Source organism: Barbus barbus, assembly GCF_936440315.1.
Source record: "Barbus barbus genome assembly, chromosome: 36".
NCBI classification, from domain to species: domain Eukaryota; kingdom Metazoa; phylum Chordata; class Actinopteri; order Cypriniformes; family Cyprinidae; genus Barbus; species Barbus barbus.
This window is the reverse complement of record NC_136714.1, coordinates 5,610,515-5,633,028: the sequence shown is the minus strand read 5'-3', so window position 1 is coordinate 5,633,028 and position 22,514 is coordinate 5,610,515. Positions and strand designations below refer to the sequence as shown.

General features: G+C 38.5%; 3 protein-coding genes across 3 annotated transcripts in view; 1 reads left to right on the top strand and 2 right to left on the bottom strand.

The window, feature by feature from the left end:
* LOC306856249 (Krueppel-like factor 8) overlaps positions 1-1,308 on the bottom strand; it is a 42,103-nt gene extending 40,795 nt beyond the window's left edge. The window contains exon 1 of the mRNA XM_079395405.1: positions 952-1,308. Within this exon, the coding sequence (XP_079251531.1) occupies positions 952-1,236 (285 nt within the window). The 5' untranslated portion in view covers positions 1,237-1,308. The remainder of the gene's footprint in view (positions 1-951) is intronic.
* LOC306856248 (RNA-binding protein 41-like) lies at positions 859-10,230 on the top strand. Its single transcript, XM_079395404.1, has 7 exons — positions 859-1,943; positions 2,792-2,908; positions 3,128-3,329; positions 3,468-3,672; positions 3,760-4,247; positions 4,789-4,936; positions 8,146-10,230. The coding sequence occupies exons 1-7, from the start codon at positions 1,936-1,938 to the stop codon at positions 8,331-8,333; spliced, it is 1,356 nt and encodes a 451-aa protein (XP_079251530.1). The 5' UTR covers positions 859-1,935; the 3' UTR covers positions 8,334-10,230.
* A 720-nt stretch (positions 10,231-10,950) lies between these two features.
* LOC306856258 (claudin-14-like) lies at positions 10,951-13,232 on the bottom strand. Its single transcript, XM_079395416.1, has 2 exons — positions 13,101-13,232; positions 10,951-12,358 (listed from the first exon to the last, which is right to left on the bottom strand). Exon 2 carries the CDS (start codon positions 12,308-12,310, stop codon positions 11,495-11,497), a length of 816 nt encoding a protein of 271 aa, XP_079251542.1. The 5' UTR covers positions 12,311-12,358; positions 13,101-13,232; the 3' UTR covers positions 10,951-11,494.
* Between the last annotated feature and the right edge of the window lie 9,282 nt (positions 13,233-22,514).

The window sequence follows — 22,514 nt, the reverse complement described above, 5'->3', positions numbered from 1 at the left end:
ATAATATTATATAGTTCTCACAATATTAATGAATCAAACTACACTTCCTATGATAAGGGACAAATCTGTTATAAGAGACCATTCAAAGAGTTTTTAACAAATTACTAACATGCTGCAGGTTTGGTGTCGGGTCCTTTCAGTTTCTATGCGAAGCCTGCATTGAATTGTGAGCGGTTTACCAAATAGGCTGCTAAGAAATAAACCAGCAGGTCCAGACTGTATCGTTTAGGGACTTCTTTAAAAAATTTAAATAAAACACTTTAGCCAAAGTGTTACTCATTGATTATTTGTTTCTAATAGCTATTGAGATACTTTGGAAGGCAATGCAGAGATGCAGATGTTATTCTACTGCCGGGAATAGCACAATGTTTTATGAATTTCCTCCACAGATTTATTTTTGGTTTCCATGAGGAAGAATACTGCTTCACTATGAGAGGGCTTGGGCGAGCCATAAATATGGGCGGTCATATGTTAATATAGTTTTGGCATATTAAATTAATACGTTTGCATATTAATATAATTTTCTTGTGCTTCAGGGTTAAATAAATTTGTTTAAATGTGAGAATGCCTTTTCACGAAATGTGATGGCGACATAATGGACAGGTATTTCTATGAAGTTTATAAATAAAAAAAACATTTAAATATATATATATATACAGTTCTTTGCATGACATTCCATAAAAGATTTTTTAAATATTTATGCATACATTTAAAAATGTAATTCAAAGATTTAAATTAAAAGATCACTTTTAAAGCTGTTATCTCTCAAGTGTTTTACCTTTTCCGTTGGTTTCAACTACATTTCCCATAATCCGCTTCACTTACACTCACTTCCTATTGAAACAGGAAGTTAATGCTGCAATGGGAAACTTGAAGCTATAAGGAGTAAAGAGCAAATACAGTGTATTGTTTCTCACGCGTAAAAAAGTAGGACTAGGAAATCTTACTTACGGATTGCGGGTTTGGTGTCGAGTCCAATATAGTCGGCACTCTCCCTTCCTTCAATAAGAGTTTACTTGCATAGCCTGCATTAAACTGTGATAGGTTCACAAATGAGTCCGGACTGAAATGCGCTGAACAGATTGTTAATGTAGGACTGTAACGATCAGGAAAGTCGATAAAGAGAAACTTCAGCCAGTCGTTTCTGATGCTGGGATCCTTTGGGAGGCTGTGCAGAGACACGGGCTCGATCCTACAACCAGGAATGGCACAGCGTTTGATGGATTTCCCCCACATTTAAATACAGACTTCTTCGGGTCTTTAGAAAGAATATTAACCTCCTTTTAGTTTCTCCATGACTGGGTGGGCGATAATATGTTAATATGCTAATGGCTGTGACGTCAATACCACGAGGGTTTCTGAGTGACCTGTTTTTGCAGCTGACAAAAAAGCTGTAAATTTGGTATATTTAATTTATTGTGATTTAGTAAGGCCTTTCATTATTTTAATTTACTTGTTGACTTTATACGTACATGTATAGTTATTATATACTTTTTATTAATTTTATTTGTATGTATACCCTTGGCGCTTTTGTTCTGTATTTGTTCAAGCATTAATAAAAAATAAAACTTAGCAGCTTAAGTGCTGCTAGGGTGGAAGTTGTATTCATCACCCATTGAAGCAAGGGAAAGCTTGTTTTTCGTGATATTGGCGTTTTAAATCATAAAATTATCACCTTAGCTTCTGTGTTTGTGAAAGATTTGTTTGGTGAGGCTGATATATTTTTCATTGTGTGAGAATTGACAACAAACTCTAAATAAATTGCAATAAAAAAGTGTTTTTATCATTCATATTTGTTTGTCGTGATACTGAGATTTGCTAATTGCATAGCAGTGAGATGAATAGCTCGTCTATTGATTTAAACTACAGCTCCCATGATCCTTTCAGCCGAAGCGTCCTTCCTGTTGAAACAGGAAGTGTGGTCATAATGTAAACATGAAGCGGTAAGGGAGGATTGAAAAGTGTTTTTTTATGTTTTAATGTTTGATTTGGATCTGAAACTACTTGCATATTAAACTATGACCGCATTCTGGCATGGAAAGATTTATTCCTTCAGTGGTATATGATACGAGCTAAAATCTCTAGTCATATCACTAGCCGATTTTCGCAATGTGTTCGGTTGTTAAACTATCTACGTTACCGTTTTCTAATTTATACATGTACGTAGTGATTTAATGATAAATTGCTTGCTTAGGGGTAAAACACATTTGATATATGTGCAAAAAAAATCACCTTTAATATAACATTTACAAAATATCTTCATGGAACATGATCTTTAGTTAAGATTTTTGGCATAAAGGAAAAATGGGTAATTTTGACCCGTACAATGTATTTTTGGCTATTGCTACAAATATATCTGCTATTTTTATTGATTGTTTTGATAAGATTAATGTAGAGACTGTAAAATATATGTAGCACCATTAAACTGCAAATAGGGAAAAAAATGGAAAAAACACAAATTTATTTTACCTTTTAACATAAAAAAATGAATTTTTTAAATGGAATAATACAGCAAATCGACATGTTAATTTTCAGCTGATTGTTTACTATACCTCATGAACACAGGAGTGCAATGAAATGCCAAAAATTAAATTAAAATGTATAACTTCAATTATATTTACAAATCATGATAGTGTCATGGATTTACTGTCTTTAATTTATGCTGGTTGAAGAAAAAACTACTAAAATGTATAAAAATCTGAAAGCATTTGGGGTGGGAAGAATTTAACGTTAATTGTATCGTGAATGAAAAGGTGAAAAACAGTTGACAGAAATGTGTTGTTGTTTTCAGTATTACTCGTCATGCCTGTGATGATGTGCCCATCCCTGAAGAACAAGAGACAGAGGGCCAAAGACAACTACACAATCTGCTGCTGCAGCAACTAGATACAGATGTAAACATTGACCGGTAAGTTAACTATTACTAAGAATTTTAATAGATTTTCAATTCATTTTTAATCTGGCGCACACATGTATAGCAGTAAATTGGTTTGAATGATCTCAGTTGGTTATTGTACTGAATTATGTTTTTTAGAACATAAATTAGTCAATATTTGTTTATTAGATTTTTTTATTGTATATTTATTTCTTTTCCTCCATTACACATTTTCATATTCATTTGTTATAGGTGTGTCGCAAAGAAGAAATGCTTTGCTCCAGCAGCAGTATACAAGCCTTTTGGGGAACAGGCAGCTGGTGTGAGGAGTCTGTCCCAGTTCCAGGCTTTGCAGGACGGGGATCAGGAACTGGCCGTTTTGAGAGAGCTGGGTCTTACAGATGCTGAGATAGAGCTATGGAGATTCAGGGATCAACCAGAAAGCTCTTGGAAGGTCTGATCTTAATTTTGATCTTAAGTTTAGCATGACATGTTTTAAATGGTGAGATTCTGAATTGTGAGAAATCCAAAGGGGGAGAACGTCAGCTCTAAGTCACTCAATGCAATGTGACCCAATTCATCATTTTCTCAGGGCAGAGGGGTTTCTGTGGCACCTGAGGTGAGGAATGAGCGTCTGCAGGCCATCCGGGATAAAATGGCAGCACATGCGGAGCTGCTGTCCAGACCACAGCGTTTCTCAAGCAGTCGGCCACTTTCCCGTAGGGAGATGGAAATCGAAAAGGCTCTTTTTCAAGGCAGTGACCGCTGCAGCTTCCTCACTGCCCTTTACCATAGAGGTTAACAGAATACAGTAATACTAAGTAGTTTTACCTTTAGGCACTTTTCATACATGTTTAAAACTTTGCTGTCTTTTCTATCTACAGAGGAAGAGTCACCAGTCAGCCAGCAGGGGGCGACATCCTCCAGCTCAATGGACCATTTCTATAAAGACTTTCTTGAAGACCAGAACAAAAATGTTGCTGATATTTCAGAGCGTTTGCCTCAACCAAAAATTGTCACTAATATCCAGTGTGAATCACTAAGCTCTAAAACAGTCCAATCACAAACTCACACAGTCCATGATTCCAGCCCAACCCAAGACCAACACATATGCACAGAACCAAGCCCCGTGTCAGACACTGTCAACCAACCTCAGTCTCAAGAAAAAAGCGTCATACCTATGAAAGTGACATTAAGCCAGTACATTGGCACACTAAGTGCAGCTTCTGCCCAAAGCCATGATGGGCCTGTTACTGTAAGTGGAAGGATAGAGGACATTTCAGATGAAGAGATTAAGAACAATCGAGCGACTGAAGAGTGTATACGGAATATTCCACGATTTAAGAACTACCAGAGAGGAACGCCATCTAATGTAAGTGTGGATAACAGCAACATAACTGCTTTAGAAATATGAATATAATACAATAAGTAGAAATTTGGAAGTTGTGTTGTATCATACCATGTTATGTCATATTATTTATACACTACTCTTCAAACCTTTCTTATTGCCGTCAAAGCTTATTTTTTTATCACAAATACAGGTAAATGGAAATATTGTGAAATATTATTACAATCCTGTGATGGCAAAGCTGAATTGTCAGCTTCATTACTCCAGTTTTCAGTGTCACATGATCCTTCAGACATTAGTCTGATTTGGTGCTCAAGAAACATTTTTTATTATCAGTATTGTAGCAGTTGTGCTGCCTAATATTTTTGTCTTAAATTCTTTGATGAACAGCATTTGTTTGAAATGGAAATCTTTTGTAACAGTATAAGTCTTTACTGTCACTTTTGATCAATTGAGCGCATCCTTGTAAAATAAAATTATAAATTTAAAATATATATTTTATTGACCCCAATTTCGATATTTCTAGACATCAGAATACATTTCCCTCTCCCTCTTGTGTGTGTAGGTCCTGTGCGTAAAGAACATGAGTCCACGGGCATCACTGGCTCAGCTGGTTTCTCTCTTTTCAAGGTTTCAGAAAGACGACACACAGCCCATTCTGTACCGCTTGTTGACTGGCCGACTCAAGGGCCAAGCTTTCATTACATTCTCTGGTAAGAGAAAGACTTGACAAACGTTGTGCATTATTACCCCCATAACAAGCCAGCATATAGAGCTTAAATTCAATTTGCAGCATGTTATATACAGTGGGGGAAAGATTATTTGATCCCCTGCTGATTTTGTACGTTTGCCCACTGACAAAGTAATGATCAGTCTATAATTTTAATGGTAGGTTTATTTTAACAGTGAGAGACAGAATAACAACAAAAAAATTCTGAAAAATGCATTTAAAAAAAGTTATAAATTGATTTGCATTTTAATGAGTCAAATAAGTTTTTGATCCCCTATCAATCAGCAAGATTTCTGGCTCCCAGGTGTCTTTTATACAGGTAAGGAGCTGAGATTAATCTCAGTTTGTTACCTGTATAAAAAACAACCTGTCCACTGAAGCACTCAATCAATCAGATTCCAAACTCTCCACCATGGCCAAGACCAGAGAGCTGTCCAAGGATGTCAGGGACAAGACTGTAGACCTACACAAGGCTGGAATGAGCTACAAGACCATCACCAAGCAGCTTGGGGAGAAGGTGACAACAGTTTGTGCGATTATTCGCAAATGGAAGAAACAAGTCAAGTCACCTTTATTTATATAGGGCTTTTAACAATGTAAATTGTGTCAAAGCAACTGCACAATATCAAAAAAGGAAAATAGTGTGTCAATAATGTAAAATGAAAAGATTTAAAAAAAAAAAAAAAAAGATTTTCAGTTAAAGGCATTTCATTATTGAATTCAGTGATGTCATCATCCAGCTCAGTTCAGTTTAAATAGTGTCTTTGCAATCAGGTCGACGGTATTGCTGGAAATGAAGTGTCCCCAACTAAGCAAGCCAGAGGCGACAGCGGCAAGGAACCAAAACTCCATCGGTGACGGAATGGAGGAAAAAACCTTGGGAGAAACCAGGCTCAGTCGGGGGGGCCAGTTCCAAACAAACCAACAGTTAAATTCCAAACTGCAGCAAAGTCAGATTGTAAGGGCTCAACTGGCTCCAGTGGTCTTTCCCGATGGCTGTCTAAGTGGCGGGGTCCTCACTGGGGATTCTGTCTCTGGCGCTCATCTCGGTGTCCGGCCTCCGCCGACGATCAGGGCCACATACATCATCTCCCGGTGCCGATCCACCATCTTATCCGACACGGACTGAGAAACAGAATAGAAACAGACAAATATTAGTGTAGATGCCATTCTTCTTATGATGTAACGAGTACATCATGTGTTATGGGGAGTGTTCCCGGTTCCGGTTGATCTAATTAATGCAGCCTAACAATCCTTTAACGGATTTGAATAATAGAAGTGTATTAGTGTGTTATGTGTAAGCCAGGTTAAAGAAATGTGTCTTTAATCTAGATTTAAACTGACAGAGTGTGTCTGCCTCCCGAACAGTAGTAGGTAGATTGTTCCAGAGTTTGGGTGCTAAATAGGAAAAGGATCTGCCGCCCGCAGTCAATTTTGATATTCTAGGTATTATCAAATGGCCAGAGTTTTGAGAACGCAGCAGACGTGGAGGACTATAATGTGATAAGAGCTCGTTCAAGTACTGAGGAGCTAAGCCATTCAGGGCTTTATAAGTAATTAACAAGATTTTAAAATCTTTACGATGTTTGATGGGGAGCCAATGCAGTGTTGACAGAACCAGGCTAATATGGTCGTACTTCCTGGTTCTAGTAAGGACTCTAGCTGCTGCATTTTGGACCAACTGTAATTTGTTGATCAAGCGTGCAGAACAACCACCTAATAAAGCATTACAATAGTGTGACCTTGAGGTCACGCATGAATTAGTATTTCTGCATTTGACGTTGAGAGCATAGGTCGCAATTTAGATATGTTTTTGAGATGGAAAAACGCAGTTTTACAGATGCTAGAAACATGGCTTTCAAATGAAAGATTGCTATCAAACAGCACACCTAGGTTCGTAACTGATGAAGAAGAATTGACAGAGCAGCCGTCAAGTGTTAGATAGTGTTCTAGGTTATTACATGTGGGGTTTTTAGGTCTGATAATTAACACCTCTGTTTTTTCCGAATTTAGCAGTAAGAAGTTACTCGTCATCCAGTTTTTTATATCGACTATGCATTCCGTTAGTTTCTCAATTTGGTGTGTTTCACTGGGCCGCGAAGAAATATAGAGCTGAGTATCATCAGCATAACAGTGAAAGCTAACACCATGTCTGCTGATAATATCTCCCAAGGGTAACATGTAAAGCGTGAAACACAAAATAACTGTCAATCTCCCTCGGACTGAGCTCCAAGCAAGATCTCATCTCGTGGAGTTTCAATGATCATGAGAACAGCCCAAACGTCAGCTTCGAAACCTTAATGACATGGAGAGGATCTGCAAAGAGGAGTGGGACAAAATCCCTCCTGAGATGTGTGCAAACCTGGTGGCCAACTACAAGAAACGTCTGACCTCTGTGATTGCCAACAAGTGTTTTTCCACCAAGTACTAAGTCATGTTTTGCGAAGAGGTCAAATACTTATTTGACTCATTAAGATGCAAATCAATTTATAACTTTTTTTAAATGCATTTTTCTGGATTTTTTTGTTGTTATCCTGTCTCTCACTGTTAAAATAAACCAGCCATTAAAATTATAGACTGATTATTTCTTTGTCAGTGGGCAAACGTACAAAATCAGCAGGGGATCAAGTAATTTTTTTTCCCACTTTAATATAACGGGTCCTCAAATAGCGGACCGCCGTCTGGTTCTGGACCCTGGCTTGGTTCCAACTGGACAGCAGGACATAATACCATTTCTGCAGTTTAAAGTGAATAGCACATTAAAACAACAGATCTCTACACACCACAAGCACTTAGTCATTTATTTCCATGATCTTTCAGTGCTATATCCTCTGTTTTTTTTATATAGAGTCAAACATGCTTCATTCAAGCCCTTTCTGCTCCATCCGCATTGCTTCTCTCCACCATAAAGTGCTACTAGAGATGGTTATTGTAACAGTTGCAGAAACACAATGAGCAGCAAAATAGATTTTTGCTAAAACGAGAATGCAGCAAAGAGTTATTTTTATCTGTCATACATATGACTTTTTCTTTTACAAAGAACTACTGCTGCCTAGAAAGTAATTTCTAACTATTCTCAAAAAAGTATTGTCCGGACTTCAATTGGGAGGGAAATACAGAAAGTGAACCTGTTAGAACTTCATTGCCATTGTTATATAAAATTTAAATTAACTTCCTTTTTGTGTTTCACAGACGTCAAAAGTGCCCAGGCAGCTCTAGACTTGTTAAATGGCTACAAGCTGCTTGAAAAGCCACTGATCATTGAGTTTGGCAGAGAGAGAAGTAAAGAAACAGATGCACAGACTAATGGACCCTCTGTACATCCCAACACCCCTTCAGTACAAAAGAACGAAATATCCTGTAATGAGAAACCTGCCTAGATGTATTTGATAGACTGTTCTTTATTTGTAAATAATATTGGACATAATATTTATTTGGACATTAAATCAAATTTCTGACAGACTGTTCCCAAAACAAGCTTTTTCTAGAAATTGTAATTCTTCTGTTCACCACCAGATGTCACCATTTCTCCATTACTGAGTACAAGATGTCAAAACCGCTTGGGTAGACATGATCGTCCTGAGCCATGAATGTATGCCTCAAAAAAAATTATAAATCCATTATTATTCTAAAAGACATTCCAGGATGATCACCAGCAGGAGCACAGTAAGACTGTAGACTAGCTCTGCTGTTTGCTTGTCTATAAGTTTTACCTCTGCTTTTCTGAAATACACTGAACAAAATTATAAACGCAACACTTTTGTTTTTGCCCCCATTTTTCATGAGCTGAACTCAAAGATCTAAGACTGGCCACAATAAAAGGCCACTCTAAAATGTGCAGTTTTACTGTATTGGGGGGGTCCGAAAACCAGTCAGTATCTGGTGTGACCACCATTTTCCTCACGCAGTGCAACACATCTCCTTCACATAGAGTTTATTAGGTTGTCCACTCCTCTGCAATGACTGTGCGAAGTTGCTGGATATTGGCAGGAACTGGAAAATGCTGTCGTATACACTGATCCAGAGCATCCCAAACATGCTCAATGGGTGACATGTCCGGTGAGTATGCTGGCCATGCAAGAACTGGGATGCTTTCAGCTTCCAGGAATTGTGTACAGATCCTTGTAACATGGGGCCGTGCATTATCATGCTGCAACATGAGGTGATGGTCGTGGATGAATGGCACAACAATGGGCCTCAGGATCTCGTCACAGTATCTCTGTGCATTCAAAATGCCATCAATAAAGTGCACCTGTGTTCGTTGTCTATAACATACACCTGCCCATACCATAATCCCACCGCCACCATGGGCCACTCGATCCACAACGTTGACATCAGCAAACCGCTCACCCACACAACGCCATACACGCTGTCTGCCATCTGCCCTGTACAGTGAAAACCGGGATTCATCCGTGAAGAGAACACCTCTCCAAAGTGCCAGAGGCCATAGAATGTGAGCATTTACCCACTCAAGACGGTTACGACGACAAAATGCAGTCAGGTCGAGACCCCGATGAGGACGACGAGCATGCAGATGAGCTTCACTGAGACGGTTTCTGACAGTTTGTGCAGAAATTCTTTGGTTATGCAAACTGATTGTTGCAGCAGCTGTCCGGGTGGCTGGTCTCAGACGATCTTGGAGGTGAAGATGCTGGATGTGGAGGTCCTGGGCTGGTGTGGTTACACGTGGTCTGCGGTTGTGAGGCCGGTTGGATGTACTGCCAAATTCTCTGAAATGCCTTTGGAGACGGCATATGGTAGAGAAATTAACATTCAATTCTCGGGCAACAGCTCTGGTGGACATTCCTGCAGTCAGCATGACAATTGCACGCTCCCTCAAAACTTGCGACATCTGTGGCATTGTGCTCTCTGATAAAACTGCACATTTTAGAGTGACCTTTTATTGTGGCCAGCCTAAGGCACACCTTTGCAATAATCATGCTGTCTAACCAGCATCTTGATATGCCACACCTGTGAGGTGGATGGATAATCTGAGCAAAGGAGAAGTGCTCACTAACACAGATTTAGACAGATTTGTGAACAATATTTGAGAGAAATAGGCCTTTTGTGTACATAGAAAAAGTCTTAGATCTTTGAGTACAGCTCATGAAAAATGGGGGCAAAAACAAAAGTGTTGTGTTTATAATTTTGTTCAGTGTATATACAAGGTTGTGCTCGAAGTCAATGAACCCTACATGTACAGAACTCACCAGTTACATTTCAGTGCGATGTTTGCCTCTCTATCTTTCCCACATAGTTACACATTAAAATGAAGTTAAAATCAATGCAGTCGAGTTTCAGCTGGAGTGCTTCAAGTGCCTTCACTGTAAATCATTTGTTTAAATGATAACGTCACCTCAACAAAAACCAGTTACACGTTTTGAAAGTGGTTGCCAGTACAGAGTACGTCTACGAGGACATTTTGGTATTCTTAGTGAAAAAAATTACCCATTTGCACTTTCTTTTTTGTGTCTCTTTCATTAGAACAACAAATACTTGAGTAGGGGTAGCAGGGGCCGCCATTCAATCATGAGCTCAGCCCACCCTAAAGATATGCAAATTTATGTAAGACTCATTAAATCATCAACAATACACTCTATTCTTTTCTTTACTCGTTTAGTCATTTGGCAGACACTTTTATCCAAAGAGATTATTTATTTACTAAGAGATCACTCTTTGGTGTGAATCCGGTTTGAAATCCGGTTTGAAAACTCCTGCTTGGGCCCACCGGCCCAGCATACTTTTCTTGGACTACAAAGTATACCAGAAGTCTCTGTCCTTCAAAACACATCCTTCTACTTTTTACTATAAAATATACAATACAGGTGCTTGTATAATCACCCAGATCATATTTACGATGGTGCTTCTGAGGAAGATTTTTAGCTGTTGGCTTCTCTGACCAGCCTATTGAGAGATGTTTACTGTGTCTGCTGAGTAGAATAGAAGAGCTTTATGAAAAGAATAGAAGAGCTTTATGAAAAGAGTTTGGGGCCAAAGACTAATAAACAAACCAAATCTTTATTTAGAAAGTGAATATGATCATTTAGTGCTCAAACTGAGTGAATATAAATTCAGTAACAAAAAGATTACTGTAATTAACAAATTAAAACAATGTTAATAAAAAAAACAATAACGTTGCAAAATACTACATGTGAATACAACATTTTTTTTTAAGTGCACTTAACAAGGTTAACTGACAGTGCTTTATGAGTGGGCAGCTGAAAAGACAATGTAAAATATTAGCTTTGCATATTTACATATGATTCTGTCGATCCATATTGAAACCCATCTTGGTTGTTTATTTTGAATTTTTGAACTTTCAAAAGAAGAACAGCAATGTCTGTTGGCAAAACAAAAAAACCAAAAGCAACTCATATTCTATTCAATCAAACAAACACATTTGCTCTTTCTCTGGCAGTGTGTCCATTCCTCTTGACCCTTAATCCAGCATCCCGCCTATTATAAGAGTCTTTCAAAAGTCCAAGTATTAATCACTTTAGTGATTTTAGGAAAAATGGTACAGAACGACTAGCACAAATCCTCAAACGTAGCCTGTGACGTCATACCCGGCCACTGTGTTCTGCCGAGCCGATTTCCTGGAATCCTGAGCTGGCATAGTGGAATGGGTACTAGTGCTTGCATGCCTGTTAAGGGTCTGGTTCTTGTTGGCAGGGTTGGGGTTTGTGGTTGAATGTAGCGTGGCTGGATGGTAGGGCATCAAATGAGATGGTCCACGCGGTCCGGTGTGGTCAGGGTAGGGGTAATGGCGTCTGGTTCCCCTGCTACCGTCCAAATCATCACAACAGGATGCACTCAACAGCCCTCCACCTAGCATGGACAAAAGCGAAGAAGCCAAGCCAACATATAGGCAGTCACCTATCTCAAACTTTAGACTGGCTGGCATGTTCTGCATGTAGAAGGTCTGCACCACCTCATGGGTCTTCCAAGACACAGGGATCAACGACAAGAGCCCTGCCAGGAGGAAAAGGGAGCCACCTACCCCAGCCACCTTGCTCTTGTCTGAAGAGCCATCCATGCAGACGGTGCACTGCATGCCAACAGTGGATACCGCGCAGGCCATGACGGAAAAGATGGAGGAGATCACCATCATGGCTCTGGCTGCTTGTAGATCAGTGGTGAGCCCCAGAAGCGTGTTGTAGGTCTCACACTGGAAGGCTCCGGTGCTCTGGTGCACACACTCCATCCATAGACCTTTCATGCTGACTACCGCCGTCACGATGTTGGGACCAATGTGTGCAGACGTTGCCCAATATGGCAGAATAGTGGCTACAAAGGTCCCAAGCATGCCAAAGAGGCCAAAAAAGAAACCCATCAACTCCAGCGCTGCTATCGCCATGTCGCCCACTGTATGAACGTGTTCTCCAAAAGTAAAAAAAACTGATTACTGTAAAGGAAAATAATACACATTTTAGCTAAAGAAATCTATTTGTCTCAGCTGAAGCAGTCTGTGAAAAAAAGTGTGCTTGTTTGTAATGAATGTGCACTTGTAGTGTTAAAAGTATATAAATAAAAAAACTGTGCTTACATATAACATATTAATGAATAAAATGCCACTTAGCTGTACTTAAAGAGAGAACACTTTCGTGACATTTGTCAACACACTTAAGTACATTTTAGGAAGTGCACTTTTTAATCATCAAATTTAAAAGTATTACTTTAAGTACATTTTAAATTAAGATTTATCATGTATTAAAGAAGTACACTTATTTTGATGTGTTAACTACTTGATTATACTTGATGTAGTGTGTTATTCGATTTTACATTTAAAGTTAATATATTTTTAAATGCAGTGAATTGCAACATCATTACAAATGTGTAATTACAAATATATTTGAATACATAACACACAGGTTTCAACAGAAATTATATTAAAGTACATTTTAGTTTACTATAATCTCTTGTCAGTACATACAGAAATGTCAGAAACAATTATAAAATTACGTGTAAGGATGTACTTTAACCTTCCTTATGTCAAAAAAGTTCACATTTAAATAAATGTAACAAACTACATTAGATCATTTACATTCAGTTCAAATTTAAGCATATTATTTTCATTAACAAGCACTCCTTTCTAAAAAGTATGTTAAAGTCAAATTCTTTTTCACAAGAGGGGCAAGTGTACTTACACTAAATATGTTAATGAGTGAAGTGTTTCCAGTTGTTCTTGTGTTCCCACAGTCCTTCTATTTGTGCTCCTACCATCTCTGTTGCTCTGTAGATATTAGGAGCTGCCCCTGTCCATGTACACATAGGCACCTCTAGAAAAGAGAAGTTAAAGATTTACTCGTTACTCACCCCAAAACTGACCTTTTCTGTGTTCATCCCAAAAACAAGGCCACTGTGGGAAAGGACAGCGTCAATCACAGCGAGTTATGTGTTATTTGTTTTTTTCAGGAGTGTAAAAATGAATCTATTAGAGGATTTGTGATTTATAAAATATTTCAAAATAAGCCACATCAGAAACAACTGTCTCAGCAGGCTAGCAGTGTTGCTGAATCAGTAAACGAATCGTTTGATTCGGAATGATTCAATGACTTCACAAATACATAATACACAAAAACCAGACAAAGCCGTTAAAAAGATGTGTTTTTCAATGGCTCTGCTGACCACAGACATAATAAATATTTTATATGTCTTTGCTGCTGACGACCAATCAAATTCAATGACCGGAAGTCTAACTGTTGAATAAAATAAACACTAGCATATAACTCTACGAAAAAAGGCTTACAGCACAAACATACTTTTAAGTCAAAACAGTTCACAGAAAATGGATTCTTTTAATACAAATGAAAAAACAATGGCGTATTTGTTTATATATATGAATACATACCATTATTGTGTAATTTATTAAAAGTGTTAGCCAAACTATTACAATCCTGTCATAGACCAACTATTTGCCACTTAGCAGGACATTGCTGTAAAGAAGAGTTTGATTCATTCTTCTTTCTGATTTGCTCTATAAACATTTGTATTTAATAGACAACAAACAATTATTCATTAATATGCAGAAATTGCAGTGTAACAAACATACTTAGACGTACCTGGATAGACATTTCATCAAGTCAACAAAAATTGTGTCCTTTTGCAGAAATATCACATCACAGAATAGTGTGTGAGTGTGTGTGTGTGTACAGAAACAGTTTGAGCCGGTTTCAGCCGAAGCCTTGACTCAGTCTCAGTTAAATCACCTCACTGTAATGAGATTATACCAATAATCCAGCCACTTACTGGAAGGGTCAACCATGAACCAGCAAAAACAACAGATTCATGTGACAAGGAAATGTTTGTCCACTTATACCACCAAAACAACTCTGCACATTATAACTTTGTAGCTTTAATTTATAATGATTTCAGGTTGTAGGTACAAAATTGCACTAAAAGTAAAATAAACTATTGATATACTGATTTTATAGTTATTCTAAAATATATCTATGAAATCATCTACAGTATCTCACAGAAGTGAGTACACCCCATTTTTGTAAATATTTTATTATACCTTTTCATGTGACAACACTGAAGAAATGACTCTTTGCTACAATGTAAAGTAGTGAGTGTACAGCTTGTATAACAGTGTAAATTTGCTGTCCCCTCAAAATAACTCAACACACAGCCATTAATGTCTAAACCGCTGGCCAAAAAAGGGAGTACACCCCTAAGTGAAAATGTCCAAATTGGGCACAATTAGCCATTTTCTCTCCCCGGTGTCATGTGATTACATGGTCTCAGGTTTGAATGGGGAGCAGGTGTGTTAAATTTGGTGCTATCGCTCTCACTCTCTCATACTGGTCACTGGAAGTTCAACATGGCACCTCATGGCAAAGAACTCTCTGAGGATCTGAAAAAAGAATTGTTGGTCTACATAAAGATGGCGTAGGCTATAAGAAGATTGCCAAGACCCTGAAGCTGAGCTGCAGCACTGTGGCCAACACCATACAGCAGTTTAACAGGACAGGTTCCACTCAGAACAGGCCTTGCCATGGTCGACCAAAGAAGTTGAGTGCACGTTCTCAGCATCATATCCAGAGATTGTGTTTGGGAAATAGACGTATGAGTGCTGCCAGCATTGCTGCAGAGGTTGAAGGGGTGGGGGGTCAGCCTGTCAGACCATACGCCGCACAATGCATCAAATTGGTCTGCATGGCTGTCGTCCCAGAAGGAAGCCTCTTCTAAAGATGATGCACAAGAAAGCCCGCAAACAGTTTGCTGAAGACAAGCAGACTAAGGACATGGATTACTGGAACCATGTCCTGTGGTCTGATGAGACCAAGATAAACTTATTTGGTTCAGATGGTGTCAAGCATATGTGGCGGCAACCAGGTGATCAGTACAAAGACAAGTGTGTCTTGCTTACAGTCAAGCATGGTGGTGGGAGTGTCATGGTCTGGGGCTGCATGAGTGCTGCCGGCACTGGGGAGCTACAGTTCATTGAGGGAACCATGAATGCCATCATGTACTGTGACATACTGAAGCAGAGCATGATCCCCTCCCTTCGGAGACTGGGCCGCACGGCAGTATTCCAACATGATAATGACCCCAAACACACCTCCAAGACGACCACTGCCTTGCTAAAGAAGCTGAGGGTAAAGGTGATGGACTGGCCAAGCATGTCTCCAGACCTAAACCCTATTGAGCACCTGTGGGGCATCCTCAAACGGAAGGTGGAGGAGCGCAAGGTCTCTAACATCCACCAACTCCGTGATGTCATCATGGAGGAGTGGAAGAGGACTCCAGTGGCAACCTGTGAAGATCTGGTGAACTCCATGCCCAAGTGGGTTAAGTAGTAGAAAATAGTGGTGGCCACACAAAATATTGACACTTTGGGCCCAATTTGGACATTTTCACTTAGGGATGTACTCACTTTTGTGGCTAGCGGTTTAGACATTAATGGCTGTGTGTTGAGTTATTTTGAGGGGACAGCAAATTTACCCAGTTATACAAGCTGTACACTCACTACTTTACATTGTAGCAAAGTGTAATTTCTTCAGTGTTGTCACATGCAAAGATATAATAAAATATTTACAAAAATGTGAGGGGTGTACTCTTCTGTGAGATAATACTGTATAAATCAAATAAAATAACTTTTTAATAATATTATTCAAATTTGCTAAATGTTATTAAAATGATTAATGATTGATGAAATAAGACTGATATTTACACAGGCATCTACACTGGGTCACAGTGAGGTCTCTCAGGTCAGGGGTGAAATGTGTAGGTGCTGTAGTGGGAACAGCGATACTGTGTTTGGACCCGGAGGATGAGGTGCCAGTCCAGAGGGACAGCAGAGGAGCAGAGAGGGTGAGAGGAGTGTGTCTACTGAGGTGCCATCCACACACACCTCCACAAATGAGCTCAGAGGTGTGGAGATACACACAATGGAGGATAGTCTGAACGTTTATTCCCAAATCAACACCTACTTTGACTCGTACGACCTGAAGCTAGAGATAAACACACTGAAATAATGAGATACAGTAAGCTATTTTATAAAATGCATTGGTAGGAAGAAACTATATATAAATATCAGGGGGAAACTGAAAAAAATCTGGTAAAAATGAATCAAAATTGACATGACTTAAGATGAGTTTTTCTAAAGTTGCACAAGAAATGAGAGAGTGTAGCAGAAATTAAAAGTCAATCTTTTTTATAAGATATTGAACATCAAATCATATCATACAGCATATAAGCCAGTTTTCAGAGATGTCCCATCCCATCACCTTGTTGTTCTCACCACGTCACTGTTGAATTTGTGGAGGTGTGTGTGGATGACACCAGTCCTCACACCTTCATAGACACACTTCTCTCACCCTCACTTCTCTTCTGTTCTTTCCATGCTGACCCTAACTGACATGTACCAGGTTCCCACACCAGCACCTGCATGCTTCATCTCTAGACACACATTGACCCCACCATGGGCTCATTTACATTTAGCATATTTTGTATATTTATTTATATCTGATCGCCACAAAACTATCAGCATTACTCATACTGAACAAACCACTAACTGAGAAACAGTCAGTTTTGATCAATGTTTTTCTGAATAAAAATATTAATTTATAATATTAATTAAACTCACAATATATTGCACCTATATATATTTTAAATGTATTTAAAAAAAAATTCTAGCAAATGTTTCCCCTTAGAACAGACCTGTAACCTTCCATTTGAGAACCACAGTTTGCCCCTGTATTACAAATTAATTGAATAGAATAGATTCAAATAGTAGAGCATGGCGCTAGCAACGCCAAAGGTCATGGGTTCGATTCCCAGGGAAAGCAAGAGCTGATAAAAATATGAAAAAAACTGTAACGTGAATGCAAAATGTAAGTCGCTTTGGATAAAAGTGTCCGCTAAATGCATAAATGTAATTGCGTTCAATTGCTAAACACTAATTAATCAGCATTTATTTTTCCTTATCTAGGCATTTACCAGGGCTTAGCACCCTATTACTCAAGAACACAACCTAATCCTGAAAACTCGGTTGATTGTGTACTTTATCTAAACTTTCTCTTTGACCTCACAAAAACTTTCATGGCTTTGTGTAACAGAAAAACTGTTGGGTGCTGGAATGTGTAGATCTGAGGTCAGCGTCCAGGTCAAGAGTATGTAGGTGCTGATGTGGGAATGGCCGCCCTGGCTCCGTGTCTTGACCTGGGCATGTGTGTCAGAGCAGAAAGTGAGCAGAATGGCCATGAGCTGTAGTGTGAAGGCTAAAGTGTCACCTCAACACCTCCTTAGATAAGATGAGAGGTGTGTAAAACACATAAGTGAACAGGGTCACTAGATGGTCGTTGCTTAAAGCAATGTTTGTTAACGGTTTAAACAGTGATGGAAATCATAAATATTAATGCAATCGTGATATCACACTTAAGCTACAAAGATCAATAAGTCTACCTTGCTCTACACCATATATATGGCAGAAATGTTTTTCTTTTTTTTTGTGGCCAAAATACATTTCAAATATATGTTGCAAACACTGACTCTCAATGAAATATATTTTTTGAAATAGAAAACATAGTTTCATACTTCATTTACCAAAATTCTAAATGTATTTTAAAAAACATTGTATTTTGATTAATGTATTTTCTACATTTATGCTAAATATTTAAATATATATTTAAAATTGCAAAAAAATAAGGCTAAAAAAATTATCTTTCTCTGTTACTAGTAATTTCCTAGCAAAGGCAGGAGCATCAATTGATTCAAATCTATTACCATTTTTACAATGCATTTCAGCGATTCAGCTGGTGAGCAATTTATTAATAATATAGTATAGCGCTTTTAACAATGCAAATTATGTCAAAGCAGCTTTACATCAGCTTGATATAAAGCTGGGTGGCTATACATCAGCTTTACAGTATTTAGACGGGGAAATAGTGCGTAGAAATAGTGTCATTCTCCTCTGGCCAGACAAAATCAGCAGTTTAAATCTAGGCTGCAGAAGAGTCCGATTGTGCAAAGGACTCATCTGGTTCCTGTGGTCTTGTCCCGATGGCAGTCTAGGAGACAGGGTCTTCACTGGGGATCAGTCTCTGGGGCTCATCTAGTTGTCTTGGTCTCCGCTGACATTCAGGGCTGTAAAGGTCTTCTCTAGGTGCTGATCCACCATCTGATGTGGATACGGACTGGATGCTAATCTGGATACGGACTGGATCCGGGTGGCTGCAGTGACCTCGGAATAAGAAAGAAACAGACTAATATTAGCGTAGATGCCATTCTTCTTACGATGTAACAAGTACATTGGGTGTTTTGGGAAGTGTTCCCAGTTCTGGTTGACCTAATTAATGCAGCCTAACAATCCTTTAATGGATTTGAATGATAGAAATGCGATAGTGTATTATGTGTAAGCCAGGTTAAAGAGATGGGTCTTTAATTTAGATTTAAACAGACAGTGTGTCTGCTTCCCGAACAGTGTTAGGTAGATTGTTCCAGAGTTTGGGCGCTAAATAGCAAAACGATCTCCCGCGCGCAGTTGATTTTGATATTCTAGGTATTATCAAATGGGTGGAGTTTTGAGATCGCAGCGGACATGAAGGACTATTCTGTGATAAAAGCTCACTCAAATAATGAGGTGCCAAACCTTAAAATCTATACGATGCTTAATAGGGAGCCAGTGCAGTGTTGACAGAACCAGGCTAATGTGGTCATACTTCCTGGTTCTAGTAAGAACTCTAGCTGCTGCATTTTGAACCAGCTGGAGTTTGTTTATTAAACGTGCAGAGCAACCACCCAATAAAGCATTACAATAATATAGCCTCGAGGTCATAAAGGCAAGAATTAATGTTTCTGCATTTGACATTGAGAGCATAGGTCGTAATTTAGATATATTTTTAAGATGGAAAAATGCAGTTTTACAAATGCTAGAAACATGTTTTTCTAAGGACAGATTGCTATCAAAAAGTACGCCTAGGTTCCTAACTGACGACGAAGAATTTCCAGAGCAGCCATCAAGTATTAGACAGTGATCTAGGTTATTACATGCAAATCCAATAATTAACACCTCTATTTTTTCAGAATTTTGCAGTAAGAAATTGCTAGACATCCAGTTTTTTGATATCAACTATACATTCCGTTAGTTTTGCAAATTGGTAAGTTTCATCAGGTCAAGAAGAAATATAGAGCTGGGTATCATCAGCAAAACAGTGAAAGCTAACACCATGTTTCCTAATGATATCTCCCAAGGGTAACATGTAAAAAGTAAGCGGCCTAGTGCTGATCCTTGAGGTACTCCATATGGCACTTGTGATTGGTATGATATTTCTTCATTTCCTGCCACGAATTGATGGTGGTCAGATAAGTACGATTTGAACAATGCCAGTTCACTTCCTCTAATGCCAACATAATTTTCTAGTCTATTTAAAAGAATGTTGTGGTCGATAGTGTCGAACGCGGCGCTAAGATCCAGTAGCACTAATAGAGAGATACAACCACGATCAGATGATAAAAGCAGGTCGTTTGTGACTCTAATGAGAGCAGTCTCAGTACTATGATGGTCTAAAACCAGACTGGAAATCCTCACATATAGCATTTTTCTCTAAGAAGGAACATAGTTTTGATGATACTACCTTTTCTAATATCTTTGACAGAAACGGGAGATTCAAGATCGATCTGTAATTAATTAATTCTTTCGGGTCATTCTTTTGTGTTTTTTTTAATGAGATCACAGCCAGTTTGAAGGTTTTTGGGACATATCCTAATGACAATGATGAGTTAATAATATTCAGAAGAGGATCTATTACTTCTGGAAGCACCTCTTTTAGGAGCTTAGATGGAACAGGGTCTAACATACAGGTTGTTGGTTTAGATGATTTAACAAGTTTATACAATTCTTAATTTCCAATAGAAGAGAATGAGTGGAATTGTTCCTCAGGGCATCTATAGTGCACTATCTGATGCGATACTGTGGCTGACAGCTGCTAGGTCACAATTTTATCTCTAATAGTTTCGATCTCGGAAGAAAAGTAGTTCATAAAGTCATTACTACTGTGCTGCTGGGTAATGTCTGCACCTGCTGATGTTATATGTTTTGTTAATTTAGCCACTGTATTGAATAAATACTTGGGGTTGTGTTTGTTTTCTTCTAAAATAGACGTAAAGTAAGCAGATCTAGTAGTTTTTAAGGCTTTCCTGTAGGAGAGTGTATTTTCCCGCCAAGCAATATGAAATACCTCAAATTCTAAAAAAAAATAAAAAACACTCAAAAATAAAAGTTCCAAAAGAAGGCTTTCTCAGGGATGCCATATAAGAAGCTTTTTTGCTCCCAAAGAACCTTTCATAGGAGTTCTTAAAAGACCCATTTTTTTCCTTGTGTGAAGAACATTTTTTCTAAAGAACCTTTTTCCATTAAAATAAAAAAATCTATCTATATCTATCTATCTATATCTATCTATCATTCTGACGTTCTCTCTATGGGCCTACTGTATACAGTGCCCTCCATAAGTATTGGAACAGTAAAGACAAAATTGCTCTGTTGGCTGTGGAGTTAAGACATTTGCAAATATCATTAAAAGATGAATATGAGACAAAACTACAGAATGTCACATTTTATTATTAGCCGTTTCAACACATATGTTTTACCAAATAAAAAGAACAGCACTTTCAGAGTTCATCCCACTCATTGATGTGAGCATAAGTATAGAGACAGTTGAACATAAGGCAGATATAAAATTTTAAAAGCTATTATTTAGTTGCAGATCCCTTGCACACAATCACAGCAGTGAGTCTGTGACCCATAGACATCACCAGACTCTTGGTCTCATCCTTTGAAATACTTTTCCCAGCCTTTAATGCAGCCAATTCCAATTGTTGCTTGTTTTGGGGAGCTTCTGCCTTTACTCTCCTCTTCAGCTGGTGAAATTCATGTTCAATCGGATTTAAATCTGGAGATTGACTTGGGCAATCTAAGACTTTCCATTTCTTTGCCCTTATAAATTCCTTGACTGAACTGGCAGGGTGTTTTGGGTCATTGTCCTGATGCAATATGAAGCACTTCCCAATGAATCTGGTGGCATTTTCTTGAATAACGGTAGGCAAGATGGTTTTGTACCCTTCCAAATTCATTCTGCTACTGTCATCATACATTAAATCATCAGTAAAGTTGAGAGGGCCTGTTCCAGAGATAGCAATGCATGCCCATGCCATGACACCACCTCCACCATGCTTTACAGATGAGGCTGTATGCTTGGGATCATTGCAGTTCCCTTTTTTGCAGGTTCATCTTTGTCTCATTGGTCCATAAACACAGTTCCAAAACTCTTCTGGCTCACCTTTGTGCTTTTTTGCAAACTCTAATCTTGCCTTTCTATTTTTGTTGCTGGTCAGAGGTTTGCATCTTGCTGTGTAGCATCTGTAATTCTGTGTCAAAGTCTCCTGAGGACAGTAGATTGTCAGAGCATCACCCCAGCTTTCTGGAAGTTGTTGGTGATTTTACAGACACGTCTTTTAGGATTAATTTTCACAGCTTTTATGATTTGTCTGTCATCAACTACTGTTGTTTTCTCAGCCGATCAGGTTGTTGTTGGTTGCTGGTGTCGCTGGTAGTTTCCAAACTCTTGATTTCTTCATGCCCTTTGTTTTTGCTTGAGCTCTAACTGACTTCCTCTTTTCTTTAAGCATCCAAATTGCTTGCTTTTCTCTCAAAGTCAGCTCCCTCGTCTTCATCCTGGTTTGTGTGTGTCATCATCGAATGCAAGATTCAGAATACAGAAGTAATGGATATAACTGATACGACACATTCCCTGCTTTTAATATCTGAAGAATGAATGCAACAGGACACAGCTGATCACTTAGAAAGACCTGTGAGGCAACTGTTCCAATACTTATGCTCACATCAGATAGAGGGATGAAACTCTAAAAGTGCTGAACTTCTTAGCTGGTAAAACATCTGTGTTGAATCACCCAATAATAAAATTTGACATTCTGTAGTTTTGTCTCATATACATCTTTTAATCATATTTGTAAATGTCTTGACTCCACAGCCAACAGAGCAATTTTGTCTTTACTGTTCCAATATTTTTGGAGGGCACTGTATGTGCATATATCTATAT

Bases quoted from the DNA above. Each gene is read 5' to 3' on its own strand.
- LOC306856258 (XM_079395416.1), bottom strand. From the start codon at position 12,310: ATGGCGATAGCAGCGCTGGAGTTGATGGGTTTCTTTTTTGGCCTCTTT.
- LOC306856248 (XM_079395404.1), top strand. The intron at 2,909-3,127 runs GTAAGTTAACTA...CATTTGTTATAG, and splicing joins ACAGATGTAAACATTGACCG to GTGTGTCGCAAAGAAGAAAT. The intron at 4,248-4,788 runs GTAAGTGTGGAT...TTGTGTGTGTAG, and splicing joins AGAGAGGAACGCCATCTAAT to GTCCTGTGCGTAAAGAACAT.